Raw genomic sequence first — 14,215 nt, forward strand, 5'->3', positions numbered from 1 at the left:
TCTGAGGCTGCCTGAATCACTCAACAGGTTTAGATTTTGTCATCACACCAAGGCAACACCTGTTGCTTTTTATGGACCCAAATCAATTCTGCGGTTCTGCTCCTTGTCAGAAGCAGAGCGGAGGCAGTGAGAACAGCACAGCGCAGAGATCTGGGTCTGCAGGGAGAGGGGGGAAGCTCTGTGCACCCCTTGAAGCTATCATTGCAGCCTGGGAAGAACAGGCGGGCAGCAACATCATTGCAGGGCTGTCCGGGAGAGAAACTGGAATGCTCAAATAGCACTGTCCTCTACAGTTGCAGATACCACTCAGAAACCCAAGAGTCTTCCAAGTCCAAGCCATGCTCTCACCTTCTGGGTGCCCTAAACACACCCCTGGGACCAAAGCCTCACTCATCTCCAGAGCAGAAGTTGTAAGAGCCAATCCAGGGATAGAGCTGGGCCTCTCCCCCAGCTCCCAGCCCACCCCTTGGTGAAAGAGGACATGAGGACTCCCGAATGCAGTGATACAGGGTGGTCTTGTTGGATGAGAGGCACCGACCCCACTGTGGCCAAGGCAAACCCGAAACCATGCAGCACTGAGCATCGCCATCCTCCCACCCTTTCAGGAAGGCTCCACACAAGATCCCAGCAAGGGCTACATACCACAAGACAGCTGTCTGCACGCAACACAGGTTCAGTCAAATTCAGTTTAAGAACAGCTTAAAAAAAAAAAACAGCTGCCCCCCCTCCTCTTTTTTTCCCCCCCTATTAAAGTGTGTGAGTAAACCCTGACAAGTCAGAGAGCCTGCCTCTGGGAAGTGTGGGTGCCGTCCTTCCCTGTTGCCAACAGCAAGCCCTGTACTGTCAGACAGCAGCGTGCTGCAGGTACCAGGAGCAGAACAACGGCAAGGCCCACAGCCACCACAGGCCAGCCCTCATCCCGTATCACCACGTCCAGGACAAGGCGCGGGCAAAGGAGGCTGGCACATGAGCTGCAGTTCCCGGCCCCCTACGATCCCAGATCCCGCTGGTGCCAAGTTCCAGCTCCTTCCCCACACCAAGCTGAGGACAGGCTTACTTCCAGTTCCACAGCGAAAGAGGACACAGAAGGAACCACCAGCAGCTGTACTTGGCTCCACGCACCAGGCGCTCCCCCCCAGTGCCCAGAAGTTGAGCTGGAGAGCCCTCCACGAGGCCGGGCACCACAGACCCGGGAGGGGATCGCCCAGCAGGGCAGGGACGGGCCTGTCCTCATAGCGCCCACCACACAGCCCGGCTGGGCAGCCGGCCGTTCCCAGAGAGGGAGTCGCCACTCGGAGACCCACCCCTCCCCAACAATCAGAGGAAGCTCAGCGGTCCCCACTCCCTCACTCGAGGCTCAGGGGTGTACCGGAGCCACAGGCGGTCCTCCCACGGGCAGACACCCGAACTTGAGAGCAGTCACCCCAAGTTCAGCCTCCGAGGAGCGGCACCGCGGAAGGTCAGCACCCTCTCGCACAAAGGCACGAGACGGCCAGCTGACAGGAACCGAGAGGCCGCCTGCAGGGCCCGGACCGGGCTGCGATAGGGCCGTCTCCGTTGGGCAGCGGCTCGGTGCCGCTTGTCAGCCCGCGGCTCCACCGCACGTCGCTCCTCGTCGTTGTGAGAGCGGAGGCGCGGCGCCGAGCGGAGCCGTCTAGAAGAAGGGAACTGCCGCACCCGCCCCGCGCCCTGACCCTCCCCAGCCACCGGAGTCCCCTCCCGCTAGAACAAAGGCGCAGACGAGGAGAAGGACACGGGAGGACTCCGCTGCCAGCACGCGGGGGGGCGGCCCGGGCCCCGCGCCCTGCCCGGCCCCAGCCCGCCCTCCTCCCGCACAAAGGCAGGGCGAGGGCCGCGGATCTCGTTTGCATCGGCCGCCAACCCGCCGCGCCTGTCGGGCCAGCTCCCCGCGCCGCTGGCACGCCGGCGCCCTTTGTTGTGCGGCCCCGGGAGCGGCGACACGCGCGGCTCAGCCCGGCCCCGTGCGGGGCGCGGGGCGGCGGCGCGGGGCCGCGCCGCGACCACCACCTTCGGGCACCCCCCCGCCGCGCACCTCGGGGCGCTCCCCGGCACCGACCGCGCGACCCTACCCGGCAGCGGCCCCCCGCCCCGCTCCCGGCGAGGCGCGGCCGGGCCCGACCTCGGTCCCCCTCCCTCGGAAAACGACGGGACGCCGCGAGCGGGACTCACCGTGGCCGGGCTCCTCGGGGACAGGGGGCGGTCCCGCCCCGCGGCCGCCCGGCCCGCTCCGGCGGGAGAGGAGCGGCGGGGCGAAGGGCTCGAGACGCGAGGAGCCCCGCCAAGGGGAGACCCGGGCCGAGAGAACGCAGCGCGAGCGGGGCCGGAGAGGGTCTGGCCGGGCTTCGCCGCTGCCGCTCCGTGCGCCCCGCGCCGCTCCCGCACCTAAAATGGAAGTTGGTCCGGCGGGGCGGGGGCGGGCCGGGCCGCGGGTACCGCCCCCGGCGTCGGCGCGCCGCGGCCAATGGCGATAGCGCGGAACGGCGCCCGGCGCGGTAATGGCGGCTGCGCTGGCGGGGGGGGGCGGGACGGAGCGGCGCGGAGGGAGCGGCTCGGGGTGGGTGGGGGTCCGCGGTACGGCGCCGTGAGCGCGCCGCCTGGGAAGGCTTCCGGAAGCCGCTCCTACCGGTAAAGCTCGCGGCGGCCGCAGCTCCCATCCCGGCTGAGCCACGGCTGCTGGGACTCTGCCCCCGCCGTGCCGGGGAACCGCCCGTCCTCGCTGCGGGAGGAAGCGCCGCTCACCTGCGAGCAGCCGGGCGGAGGTTGGGGGTCCTCTGCCTCGCCTCTGGTCCGGCGCCGGCGGGACTGGGGCGCTGGGGAGGACGGGAGGATCTGCCCGCTCCCGATTGCTAAACTGCTAAGCGAGATAATGACGAGAGGAAAAGGATTGACGAATGGCTTGGGTGGGGACAGGTGATTTCAGGGGTAAATATGCGCGGCGCGGTTGGGCGAGGAGAGGTGCGGGAGCCGATAGCCGCCTGCAGATGTTTGGGGAAGGTAATCCCCGGGCCGGGGGTGGGGTTTGCTCAGAGCAAAAAGGCACGATGAAGAGCAACGGGATTAAACGAGTGAGAGGGACGCGTTTAGTGAGATTACGGGGCGGCAGACCCCCCAGACCCTCCCCGACGCTGGATCAGTAGATCAGATCATTCGGCTCGCTGGCTGCAAGGAGCGCAGCAGGACGGGACAGCAGCTCCTGCCTCTGCAGCAAGCGGGAGGCTCCTCTGCCCCCGGCACAGACACCTCTCGGTCCTGGGCTCGGCCCGAGTGGGGTTAAGAAGCGAGCCTTTGCCCCTCTGTAGGAGCAGGGAGCCAAGCAGCACACCTCAGCGCTGGCCGGGTGGCTGCCATCGCACGGACAACAGGTAGGTGGTCGTGCCAGAGCCCGGGGCAGCTTTGTGGCGTGCATGCTACGTTGCTGTATTCCAATCCCGTATTCTGATCAGCCCGGAGATTTTACAGCCTTTAAAGTCTGTAGTGAGTTTCTTCAAAGATGAAATGCGCCGCTGCGAACACGCCTATGCCGGCTCTGCATTGGAGCCGTGTGGCTTTGAAGCTGGGTGAGCGCCTCCTGTCCTGAGGGCTGCAGGGCTGAGCTGGACAGGGTGTAATAGCACGCTGTCAGCTCCGGCTCCTCATTCAGCGGTGCCCGGCAGCAGCCAGCACACCCGGTAATGCTTGCTCACTTCTGAGGGAAGATTGTACCCTGATCCCCGGGCTCGGGCTCACCCCGCAGCAGATAGTGCTCTTCTTTAAACGTTAAGTATTGTGGCGGATGAGTCCATCCTACTGCTTCCTGGGAAGAAAAGATGTGTTACTAACATGGGAAAATCTGTCCTTTCACAGTAATTGGGTGTAATAACATCTTACGTGTCCCCTTTCATCCTGCAGTGCTGCTGATGCCTTCTCCAGACGAGACGCCCAAACAAGGCAGCTACCACCGGAACAGAGCAAGACAACTTGTTTATCAGACAGAGGAATGCTCCTCAGCAGTGCAGGGCAGGAGGAAGAGGGGGCTGCTGTCTCCAGGCCCAGCGTAGGCAGTTCAGAGATGGCCTGCATTGTTCTACATCAGGATAACGAGGCGCTTCCGCAGCCCCTTTCCTGTGGGAATCCCAACAGGTTGTTGTCCTCCCCCTGCAGGAGGGGAAGTGTGGCACCAGGGGGGTGAAACGTCCCATCTGACAGATGTCTGCACTAAGTAGTACGTTCTTCTCTCCGCCTTCGGTGCTTTTCCTAGTCTTGAGCACCAGCCTTCACCTCTTCAGCCTTCCCTCCCACGGTAGATGCAAGCAACGTGCGAGATATCTCCTAAGAATGGAGAAATGAGACAGCTCAACGCTGCGATTTAGTAACAGAAGCAAAAGGGGACGTTAATGGAAAACGATTGCAGCTCTGAGTAAGACCCAAGATAGGAATTTCCCTTCTCTGTAAGAAATCAGCTCAGATTCTGCTGATTGGGATGCTCGGGAAAGGATATGACTAGCTCAGTGGCAGGGTCTCTCTTCCTATAAACTGCAGAGCAAGCCAGGATAACCAACTTGCACTTCGGCTTTGTCAGACAGACCTCGCCTTCCTTCCACAGTGAGTCCTACAGGGAGGTGAACCCAGCCAGCCTGATTCACTGAGCCCTTCCAGGTGTGTGCTCAGCCATCCACTGGCACAAGCACTGGCGAGGGCAAAGCAAAGGCCAGGCTGGTGCACAACACCATGCTTTTTAGGACCCTGTTCCTGCAGGTCTCTATCCACAGAGAGTAAGGCTTGAGAAGGAAGGAAGGTGCAGGTGCACGCCTGGACCTCATCCCAGTCTGGCTTTGGGCGTCGATGGAGTGACTGCTGTCAGTTGTGAGGGTCACTTCTGCACACATACAGCCCCAGCTACCAATTCCTGAGCACCTAAATGAGAGAACCATGCTCTCGCAGTTTGCTGGCAAGATATAGCCAGCAAATTCTGGCAGTGAATGTGGATGCTGGTATATAAAGAGAGGATCCTGCCAATGGGACTAAAGGGTGTTGGTGCTTTTTCCAGTGCAGGTTATTTGGCTTTGAGTACTAGTAAAAGTTGCACTAATAAAATGCCTCTATTGTGTGCAGACTCTATCTACAGTGGGAGTGTTTGCTGGTATCACCAGATCCTATATCAGTAACTTTTTAAGGGCAGACAAGGCCACAGGAGGAGGGGGTAGGGGGGCAGCACCAGGGGCTGCTGAGGCTGAGGGGAGGACTTCTGCATGACAGGGATCAGTATTGCCCCTGCAAAACACTAAAAATGCCTCAAAGCAAAGGGCCTGCCACCTGTGCTTGGTCCAGGGCTTTGTGTGGCTAGCTTTGTGGGTCTATCAGGACAGAGAACCCTTCCAAAACACACAGTTAGGGAACAACGAGTGCAACTAAAGGGGCCTGCATCAGCTTTTCCACCACCCAGACCACTCACGTACTCTCCTTTGTTTCCAGGAAATGTGATTTCCACTCTTCCCCAGAGCTGCTGCTGGGCTCCCTGTCTCAGCCACTGTCACAAGACACACAGCAGAGTTTGTGAGATCACTGTGGTCTGAACGGGGCTGCCTGTGCAAAACATTTGGCTCCCATCACCCACAGCAGGCCCAAGAGGCAGAGGGCTGTTTGTGCCACACTCCGCATGAAAAGCACTTTCTGTGGGCTGGAGCAGATCACGCAGTAAGAGAGGACTTTGCCCTTTAACACTTTGCTTTCCTCTTCCCAGGCCAGCACCAGCAGTAGGACACGCAGGAGCTGTTTTGCATACTGTAACTAATGCCCCTGAACGCCCCTTTGTCCATCTTGCGTCACCTGCAGTCTGATCCCTGTCAGCTCATGAGCACACAGAGCCTTCAAAGTTGTCTGCCAGCCGTACAGGATGCATTCTTATTTCTCAGCTTTGAGCGTGTCCCAGGACTGGGACAGACCCAGATCACTTGCCCTTTTATCACTCCTGCCCCCGGGATGGCCTAAGGAGAAGGGAAGAGTGCTCTGCACTGTGTGACACAGAAGGAAGTGTAGAGCCCAGCTTTGCCTTGGCCACCGCCCCGGTGAGCAATCAGCACAGCACCACCAGCTTGTTCGTCCAGCAACGGAGACAGGTGATACCAAGTCCTACCTCTGAGTCAGCAAGGAGCATGCAGTGAAGATACAGCCTTTTCCAGTAACTGGGATTTTGCCTCACCTGCTGATCAGCTGCCTTGTCACAAGAGGAAGTCCTCTGATATCAGCGTCTTGGAATTTTTTAATTAAGCTTTGTCCTGGCTCCGTGGCTTTCCTTTGACTTCTCTGCCCTGGTCGGCTCACCCAGCTGCAAAGTACTTTCTACCGCTGATGTCCTCCCATTTGCAGGCTCCCAGTCACAGCTTCTGCTTACGCCTTAGGCTTGGCTGCTGAGGAGTCTCTTTCTCACTGCCACAGCTCTAGCATGGTCCAAGCACAGTATAAAGCATCACAAAGCAGCAGGGAAGGCTACGAGCATATTCTGAAATCCACAGAGGCCCCTAAATCAATAAGTGTATCCATCTGTCCCCAGTGAATTCAAGCTTTTCAAGTTACGGCTTCGATTACTGTAATTCCAAAAGATTGCAGCGGGCAGAGGAGTATGCTTCTCTTTTTTCTATTTTTATGAGCATATGATAGCACTCTGATATGAAATTACATGTTTTACTGTTTCCCTTGGTATGTACAGCTGGACACAAAGCCACCCGAGGTCAGCGGAAAGATTGCCACCAACCTCAGAGCCTCTGGCTTAGACCCATAATTACTTTCTTCTGTGGTTTGTTCCAGTTCTGCACCCTTACGTGTCGAAACACAGGAAAACCCATCTGTAAAGCCACAGGGGATGATACCATGTTTAACTAGTTGCAGAAAGCTTTGTAGATTTAAAATCTATAGCATCGTTTTAATTCTTGTTCTTCTGCAGCCCTTGAAACTTCCACCCACTTTGGTTGTTTGTGAGGACAGGCAGTATCTCCAGGCTATGGGCTGGGATCATTATAGCTCTCGGTAGTGTGTGTGTGGAGTGATTGACGCAGATGTTTTTACAATGGATGCTTTATAAAACAGCAAAATGCATTTCCAATTCTCTAAGCAGGCAGCGTCGTTTGCACGAAGGCCACTTTCCAAAACACCCATCCTCAATCCTCCCCTTTCTGCCCAGTGTTTATCTGTACGTCCGTCTCCCCCCGAGGCATCAGCAGGCTGTGACAGTGCTGTTTCTCACGCACACACCCAAAACAAGGCCCTGAGCCGATGGACTCAAGCGTCACCACAACAGCAGCAGCTTCTTTGCAGCCAGCACGCATCCCGCTCACTGACCACCCAAAGCCTCCTCCTCCTGGGGAGGCAGGGCACGCTAACTCAGGTAACCAACACAGCGTGGGAGCGGTACAAGGTGCCACGTCGGGGCCATCACAGTGGTGACCTTAAGACGGTGCAGTCTGGGACAGGCACCTTCCCTGTGTCCAGTTTTCACCCTCAGGAATCTCCACAGCCCGTCCCCTCAGCCCCAGCTCGCCCGGAACACAGCCCACCGCCACCCGACCCCCCGCCGCTTTCCCCGCTCACCCTCAGCATCCACCAGCACCTCCTGCGCGACCTTCCCGCCTAAGTTCCCGCCGCGCTGCGATTGGTCGGGAGTTGAGCCAATAGCGGAGCCGTTGCTGGGCAGAACACGGCGGAGCGAAGAGGCGCGGCGCGAGGCACGCACGTGCGGCAGGGCCGACGCGCATGCGCGAGCCGTCGCCCCTACCGTCCGCGTGCGGGCGCGCTAGGCCAGGCCCGGCCCAGCGGCTCCGCGCCCGAGGCCTCGCGCCCCGTTCCCTCTCTCCGCTCGCACCACCGCGACGCCGGGCCCGAGGGGCGACCTCCAGCACCCGCACGGACAGGTAGGCGGCGCGGCGGCCGTCCCGACACCCCGGGCCCGGTTGAGTGAAGGCCGCAGGCGGCGTGGCCGCACGGCTTCACCTCAGAGTCAGCGCAACGGGCGCCCCCTGCCGGCCGAGGGCACCCGGGAGGCGCGGGCGCCGTCCCCACAGGGATGCCGGCGGGCTGTCCGCCGGCCGCCCCCGGGCTGCAGTACCGCAGCTCCCGCTTGCTCCGCGCCGCCTTCCTGCGCCTGCACCAGCAGCAGCAGCGGGCGGACGTCTTCTGCGACGTGCTCCTGCGGGCCGAAGGTGAGCGGGCGGCCCCCTCGTGGCCGCGAGGGCCGCCCCAGGGGACTCCCTCGCTGACCCCGAGGAAGGCCGGGCCAGCCGCAGCCGCGCGTTCCTTGCAGGGGAGGTGGTGGCGGCGCACGGCTGCGTGCTGTCGGTGTGGAGCCCGTTCTTCATGGAGCGCCTGGCCCGCCAGCTGCCCCCCGCGGGGCGCCGCGTGGTGCTGGAGCTCGGGGGGCTGAAGATCGCGACGCTGCGCAAAGTGGTTCGCTTCCTGTACACGGCCGAGCTGGAGGCCTCCCGGGAGGAGGTGCGGGACGTGCTGGCGGCCGCCCGCCGGCTCCGCGTGGCCGCGCTCGAGTCGCTGCAGCTTCGGGAGGACGGCCTGGTGCGGCCCGGGCCCCGCTGGCAGCTCGACCGCAGCTGTCTGCGTGGCCCCGGGTCCGGCGGCGCCCCCCGAGAACGGCCGCTCCCGCCGGAGACCGTGGGTCCGGCCCACCCCGTGGGGAGGCTGAAACTGAGGAGGGTGGAAGGCCGACGCGGCTGGGAGGTGGTGCGGGACGGACAGTTCTCCCTCGAGCCCGTAGCCGTGGAGACCCCGAGGGAAACACAGCCGTGGCTGCCGCCGGCCGCCGGTGGGCTGGCGGAGGACGACCTGGAGGAGGAGGAGGTGGATGTGGGGATGGCGCAGCCGTGTCTGCCTCCGGGCACCGTGTGCGCCTGTCCCAGCCCCTCGTCCGAGTCCGGTGGGGAGGTGGACGTCCTCGGCTAGCAGAGCCGCTAACGCCTGCCCCCTAGACCAAGAGAGCGCGCCGTCCCCGCGTTGGGTGTCGTTGAAATAAAGCACTAGAGCTGTGTGACGGAGCCGCAGAGCTTTATTGGGGAAACGGTGCTGGGTAACGGTTGGGGGCCGCCGGGGTCCGGCGCTTCCGCGGAGGAGCTGCGACGTCGGAGGCGATACTGGGGGCGGTGCCTCCCGTTGGTGCCGCCTCTTCATGGACGCTCGCTCCGCGAGGCCGCTCCCGGCGTGCGGCGGTCCGTGCCTCTCCGTGCCCGCCGCCTCTACGCCAGGCTGCTCCGCAGAGCCTCCACCACGGCCGCGGGCTCGGGGAACTTCAGCTTGCGGGGAGGCCCCTTCCCGATGCCGCTCCACAGCTGCACGGCTGCGGGTGGACGCGGGCACGGGTCAGGGCCGCCGGGATACGCCTCCCCGCCACCTCCTCGCGGCCCCGCGTACTCACTGCTGCCGTCTTCCTTCACCAGGGACACCTCGAAGCTGTTCCTGCGGGGCTGCCGCGGGTTGATCTCTACGGCCAGGGCGGCCACGGCCCCGCGCAGGGCCTCGCTCAGCGCCGCCGCGTTGCGCCCGTACACGCGTCAGCTACGGCTGCGGGAGGCGGCGGTTAGAGCAAGGCCTCGGCCCCGCGCGCAGCCCGGGGAGGCCTCACCTACCAGTGCTCGATGACGACGCGGGGGCCGCCGGCGTCCCCGGGGCTGCCCTCGGCCTCGTCGCGGGGCCGCTTCTCGGGGGGATCCGCCCGCGCCTCCGGCTCGGCCGGGCGCCGCGCGGCGCGCTTCCTGCCGCGGGGGGCCATCCCGCGTCCCGCTCCCGCCGCCACGTGCCGAGCTCTGCCGCCGCGCTGCGGGCTGCCGCCACAGTGCTGCGCGCGGGCTCCGCTCCTCGGCGCTTCCGCTGAGGAAGCCAATCAGCGCACGGGACGTTGGAGGCAGCCCCGCCCCCCCGCCTGGCGGCCAATCCCCGGGCGGACGCACGGAGCGGACACGGAGACGCGCACAGAACGTTTATTGTCAGCCCAAGGATACGCGCCAAGCGCCGGCCCGGCTCCTGGCTCTACTCTTCCCAGGAACCGGCGGGGCCGAGGGCTAGCACGGGCCCCGGCCAGCACGGGCAGAGGGAGTAGCGGCCCCCGGGCTCAGTGCTACGTGCAGGGCCCCCCAGCCGGCAGTGCCTGGCTCCCAGCCGCAGGGGACAGTGGAGTGGCGACAAGCGAGAACGCAGGCAGTTCCTACTTCTCCTTCTTGGTCTCTCCATTGGCAAGGCCAGCTGCTGCTTGCCCTTCGGGTGGCTCTTCGGAGCCTTCATCCCGTGGCTTCGACTGCTTCTTGGCTTTCTGGTAGAGCTCGTTGAGGTTGAATTCTCTGATCACATTCTCCTGCAGCCAGAGCACAGCATTAGCTACAGCAATGACCTGCTAAACCCCACTTTCCATGGCTCCCTGTGAGGAGCCACTGAGCACATCTTATCCTCTGGGCATGGGCTGGAACATCTTCCTGCCCCTTACGTACCTCAGAGAAGGTCCAGGAAACGGCCCGACCCTTCTTGTCAATCTGTGGGCGACGCATGATCTCTGTCCCACCCTGGAAGAGGATGAGGGTGGGCAGCTGCTTGGTGAGGGGTGAGGTGCTCACCTTGTACCTGCAGGAGTAGGGCAAGAGGCAGACAATGACACCAAGGCATTTGGAAGGCCTGGTGCCTCCCCCTACCCTCTCTCTCGGCCCCACAGACCTGGTGCTGACATCCGTGTATCTGCCAACATCCACCTTCCCAAAGTGCAGCCCCGAGCAGTTGTACCTGGGAGGCAGAACACAGCTCTGAGTGCTGTGAGTGACTACTGGGCTGGGGGCGACTCCCCAAGGCCTCGAGCAGGCATCACTCACTTGAGAGAGAGGTCAGCGAAGATGGGGGCAAAGGACTGGCACTCACTGGACCAGTTGGCGAAGAACTCAACGATCCAGGTCACCCGCTTGTCCCGTTCCAGTTCCTCCTGCCACAGGGCCATGTGGGTCAACAGGAAACAGGAGGCAGGGAGCCCAGCACCCCACACCAACTCAGACTGGGCAGAAGATACTCACATCTATGGTCTTATCGCTGAAGTACTTGATATACTCAGGTCCCATGTAAAGGGGTGGCTTGCAGGTCATCAGGAACACTGCAACAACAGCAACCCTGAATCCAGTGCCCACCTGGAATGAGGCCTCTGCCCCCCTTTTCCCACTTCTGGAACACCCAAAAGACCCAGATTTAGTCTGGAGGAGGCTCCTCCCTCCTCAGAGCAGCCTATATGGCTACAAACAGCACCAACAGCACAAGGCAAGATGGCTCCAGCCCCACCTCAGGCAGGCGATGCACAGGATGGGCAGAGACAAGGCCTGCCAGGAGCACTGCTGCAGTCCCTATATTGTGAATCCACCCCCCCGCTTCCCCACGGGTCTCACCAATGCAGAGCGTGAGGTAGAGCAGGCCCATGCGGATGTCAAGACGGAAGAAGAGGATGGCATTGGCTACTTTGCTGAACATGAAGATGTTCCCAATGTGCTGCTCCACAGTGACTGGGAAGGAGGAACGAAGTCAGAGATGAGGCCACGTCTCCTTTTTCTCTCTCAGCCCCTGCCCCCACCTGTTTCCTCTGTTCCTCCACAGTACAGAGATGCTCCATAAGCAGCTTCTCCCCCCCCCCCCCACGCCCCCCAGCACAGCTCCCACTCACTGGAGCGCCGGTTCTTCATCATCACGATGGCGCTGAGGAACATGAGGATCTCCACCTCCCGCTGCACAGGAGAGAAATGCTGTGAGGAGGAGCACCCTGAGAACCACAGCCACCACCCCGGGGGCAGCCGATCAGCCCTGCAGCACAGCCGCGGCCGAACCGCCCTCCCCTGCTCGGGGCGCTCCCAGCACAAGGACGAGCGGCCGCACCAGGCCGTGCAGGACTCCAGTCTCCGCCTCCCCCCGATAACCGAGTCGGGGCTGCGAACAGAGGGGCCGCCTCTGCGGCACCCAGCGCCGGTGATGCCCGAGGAGCCCCCGGCGCAGGACGGCCCGGGCAGGACAGTGCCGGGCGGCCGGCAGCAGGGCCGCTCACCCAGTCAAAATCGCAGGGGTTGCCATCCTCCCGCTGCGAGGGCAGCCCGCGACACAGCGGCGGAACCTTACGGACGAGCAGGAACGCAGTAGCGAGCAACGCAGACAGTGGATAGTAGGGCCGCGCCAGCCAGCGGCACAACCCCGGCACCGAGTAGAGCAGCGCCAGCAGCGGGGCCAGCACCGCCATCTTGTCCTCCGCCGACCGTCCACGGCATTCCCATTGGGCAGGCTGCCCGTACGTCCGCGCGGGGCAGGACTTCCTCCCCGCTGGCCAATCGAGAGCGGCGGCGACGAGAACTCTCAGCGCCGCGGACCAATGACGAGGGAAGAGAGCAACGGCCAATCGAAAGGCTGAGCCCACGTCTCCCTTAGCAACGGGGGCGGAGCCCGGCCAATCGGCGCGCGGCGGGGGCGGGGCGGCCCCGCGCGGGGCAGGCCGGGAAGATGGAGAACTTCTCGGCGCTGTTCGGCGGGGCCGAGCCGCCGCCCGCCACCGCGGCCGCCGCTCTGGGCTTCGGGCCCGCCAAGGCGGCGGGAGCAGGGGCCGCGCCGCCTCCCGCCGCCGCCGTGCCGCCGCCGGGCGAGGACGCGGCCCACAAGGCCGCCGCCGGCCCCTTCTACCTGCTGCGGGAGCTGCCAGGTGCGGGCCGGGCCGGGCCGCAGGGAGGGGGCGGGCCGCGGTGTGACGGGTGGCGCGCGGGGCCAATGAGAAGAAAGGGAGCGGGCGGGAGGCGCGGAGTGACAGCGCGCGGGGCCAATGGGCGCGTGAGGCCGGGGCGCTGAGGGGGCCCCGTCCGCCCGCAGGCAGCACGGAGCTGACGGGCAGCACCAACCTGATCACGCACTACAACCTGGAGCACGCCTACAACAAGTTCTGCGGCAAGAAGGTGAAGGAGAAGCTCAGTAACTTCCTCCCCGACCTGCCCGGCATGATCGACCTGCCCGGCTCCCACGACAACAGCAGCCTGCGCTCCCTCATCGAGAAGCCGCCCATCTGCGGCAGCTCCTTCACGCCCCTCACCGGCACCATGCTGACCGGCTTCCGCCTGCACGCCGGCCCGGTGAGCGCCTGGGGAGGGCCGGGGGGGTTGGGGGTAAGGTGAGGGCCCTCTGACCTCAGCCCCTGCAGCTGCCGGAGCAGTGCCGCCTGATGCACATCCAGCCGCCCAAGAAGAAGAACAAGCACAAGCACAAGCAGAGCCGCACGCAGGACCCCGTCCCCCCAGGTAGGACTGTGCCGCGCAGGCCCTGTGCCCTGCTAACTCTGCACCCCGCTCATCCCACCCCTGCTTCCTGCAGAAACCCCCTCGGACTCAGACCACAAGAAGAAGAAGAAGAAGAAAGAGGAGGATCCGGAGCGGAAAAGGAAGAAGAAGGAGAAAAAGAAAAAGAAGGTAGGTTGGGAGCACTGTGCTGCTCCGCTCTGCCTGCCCCAGCCCTGTGCCAGGCCGGAGCTGGGAGGCTCTATGCACTTGGCTCCAGTTTCACGAGGCCTCGTGCCTATCCTTCTTCTGCAGAACCGACACAGCCCCGAGCACCCAGGGGTGGGCAGCTCGCAGGCCAGCAGCAGCAGCAGCCTGCGGTGAGGCTTCACTGTGCCGCTCAACGGAGCTCCCAGCCCCAGCTGCCTGCTGTGGACTCGTCCCTCTCACAGAGCACAGCAGGGAAGCGTGGGCAGTCATGGCCCCCACTTGCAGAGAGCATGGCCCTACAACCCCCCTGCTTGCACTGTGTGGCCGATGGGGACCTGGTGACACGGACACTGCTGGAATGGGGGTTCCTACCGTTGGCCTCTTATACCTAAACAACACGGTGCATTGGGATCTCTTTTTTATTCACCTTTTAATTAAAGTCTGCTCTGAGGAAGAGCTGGTGCCAGTGGCGGCTCTGACTGTTGGCCAGCGGCGCAGGGCAAGGAGCAGAGACCTTGGCTCAGCCCCATCGTACTCCAGCCCTTGCAGCTCTCCGGGCTGTGAAGGAGAGGGGTCAGGAGGACACGAGTGACCCCGGTACAGCACTGCGTCCCCCCAGGGCTGCCCCTGTGGGGGCTCCCACAGAAGAGCCAGAGCCTCGCTGAGTCCTGGGACATATTCCTGCTCAGGGCCCTGACAGCTCCACTTACCTGCGGTGGGAGCGCTGAGCCCCAAAGTGCCCCGAG

The 14,215-nt window shown here is 63.3% G+C and overlaps 5 protein-coding genes and 1 long non-coding RNA gene across 28 annotated transcripts in view; 3 read left to right on the top strand and 3 right to left on the bottom strand.

The window, feature by feature from the left end:
* The window catches only part of CTNND1 (catenin delta 1), a 26,427-nt gene extending 23,541 nt beyond the window's left edge, over nucleotides 1-2,886 (bottom strand). For 10 of the 17 annotated variants that reach the window (XM_040701762.2, XM_015286849.4, XM_015286846.4 and 7 more), the window contains exon 1: nucleotides 2,191-2,405. The gene's annotated coding sequence lies outside the window, so the exon portion shown is untranslated. Of the gene's footprint in view, nucleotides 1-1,057; nucleotides 2,406-2,644 lie in introns of those variants that run through there. The other 7 variants (XM_040701763.2, XM_015286851.4, XM_015286850.4 and 4 more) reach the window with 3 other exon arrangements.
* LOC121106534 lies at nucleotides 2,462-5,118 on the top strand. 4 transcript variants are annotated; one of them, XR_005860386.2, is made up of 2 exons: nucleotides 2,462-2,513; nucleotides 3,910-5,118. It is a non-coding gene; the product is annotated as an uncharacterized LOC121106534 (long non-coding RNA). The 4 variants fall into 4 exon arrangements; XR_005860384.2 differs by lacking the exon at nucleotides 2,462-2,513 and adding an exon at nucleotides 2,573-3,383; XR_005860387.2 differs by lacking the exon at nucleotides 2,462-2,513 and adding an exon at nucleotides 2,573-2,931.
* A 2,671-nt stretch (nucleotides 5,119-7,789) lies between these two features.
* Nucleotides 7,790-9,028, top strand: BTBD18 (BTB domain containing 18). The gene is made up of 2 exons (XM_040701768.2): nucleotides 7,790-8,192; nucleotides 8,294-9,028. The coding sequence occupies exons 1-2, from the start codon at nucleotides 8,057-8,059 to the stop codon at nucleotides 8,941-8,943; spliced, it is 786 nt and encodes a 261-aa protein (XP_040557702.1). The 5' UTR covers nucleotides 7,790-8,056; the 3' UTR covers nucleotides 8,944-9,028.
* Nucleotides 9,025-9,831, bottom strand: SELENOH (selenoprotein H). Its single transcript, NM_001277865.2, has 3 exons — nucleotides 9,624-9,831; nucleotides 9,413-9,558; nucleotides 9,025-9,334 (listed from the first exon to the last, which is right to left on the bottom strand). The coding sequence occupies exons 1-3, from the start codon at nucleotides 9,764-9,766 to the stop codon at nucleotides 9,234-9,236; spliced, it is 390 nt and encodes a 129-aa protein (NP_001264794.1). The 5' UTR covers nucleotides 9,767-9,831; the 3' UTR covers nucleotides 9,025-9,233.
* Nucleotides 9,832-9,958: 127 nt separating this feature from the next.
* On the bottom strand, nucleotides 9,959-12,267 carry TMX2 (thioredoxin related transmembrane protein 2). Of its 4 annotated transcripts, none has more exons than XM_046942382.1 (8): nucleotides 12,056-12,267; nucleotides 11,681-11,741; nucleotides 11,409-11,522; nucleotides 11,046-11,122; nucleotides 10,851-10,954; nucleotides 10,699-10,764; nucleotides 10,479-10,608; nucleotides 9,959-10,345 (listed from the first exon to the last, which is right to left on the bottom strand). In XM_046942382.1, exons 1-8 carry the CDS (start codon nucleotides 12,242-12,244, stop codon nucleotides 10,199-10,201), a joined length of 888 nt encoding a protein of 295 aa, XP_046798338.1. In that variant the 5' UTR covers nucleotides 12,245-12,267; the 3' UTR covers nucleotides 9,959-10,198. The 4 variants fall into 4 exon arrangements, with proteins under 4 accessions (XP_046798338.1, XP_040557700.1, XP_025006936.1 ...); XM_040701766.2 differs by having other exon boundaries at nucleotides 10,851-10,957; XM_025151168.3 differs by having other exon boundaries at nucleotides 10,479-10,764; nucleotides 10,851-10,957.
* Nucleotides 12,268-12,475: 208 nt separating this feature from the next.
* On the top strand, nucleotides 12,476-13,935 carry MED19 (mediator complex subunit 19). The gene is made up of 5 exons (XM_426411.7): nucleotides 12,476-12,697; nucleotides 12,862-13,118; nucleotides 13,187-13,283; nucleotides 13,357-13,451; nucleotides 13,575-13,935. The coding sequence occupies exons 1-5, from the start codon at nucleotides 12,502-12,504 to the stop codon at nucleotides 13,641-13,643; spliced, it is 714 nt and encodes a 237-aa protein (XP_426411.3). The 5' UTR covers nucleotides 12,476-12,501; the 3' UTR covers nucleotides 13,644-13,935.
* Nucleotides 13,936-14,215: the final 280 nt, after the last annotated feature.

This window comes from Gallus gallus, chromosome 5, assembly GCF_016699485.2.
Source record: "Gallus gallus isolate bGalGal1 chromosome 5, bGalGal1.mat.broiler.GRCg7b, whole genome shotgun sequence".
Classification (NCBI taxonomy): Eukaryota; Metazoa; Chordata; class Aves; order Galliformes; family Phasianidae; genus Gallus; species Gallus gallus.

Coding starts and splice junctions, on each gene's coding strand:
- BTBD18 (XM_040701768.2), top strand. CDS start 8,057: ATGCCGGCGGGCTGTCCGCCGGCCGCCCCCGGGCTGCAGTACCGCAGC. Junction 8,193..8,293: donor CGTGCTCCTGCGGGCCGAAG/GTGAGCGGGCGG, acceptor CGTTCCTTGCAG/GGGAGGTGGTGGCGGCGCAC.
- MED19 (XM_426411.7), top strand. CDS start 12,502: ATGGAGAACTTCTCGGCGCTGTTCGGCGGGGCCGAGCCGCCGCCCGCC. Junction 13,284..13,356: donor GCAGGACCCCGTCCCCCCAG/GTAGGACTGTGC, acceptor TGCTTCCTGCAG/AAACCCCCTCGGACTCAGAC. Junction 13,452..13,574: donor AGGAGAAAAAGAAAAAGAAG/GTAGGTTGGGAG, acceptor CTTCTTCTGCAG/AACCGACACAGCCCCGAGCA.
- TMX2 (XM_025151168.3), bottom strand. CDS start 12,244: ATGGCGGTGCTGGCCCCGCTGCTGGCGCTGCTCTACTCGGTGCCGGGG. Junction 11,523..11,680: donor GATGAAGAACCGGCGCTCCA/GTGAGTGGGAGC, acceptor CCTCCTTCCCAG/TCACTGTGGAGCAGCACATT. Junction 11,123..11,408: donor CTACCTCACGCTCTGCATTG/GTGAGACCCGTG, acceptor CTGTTGTTGCAG/TGTTCCTGATGACCTGCAAG.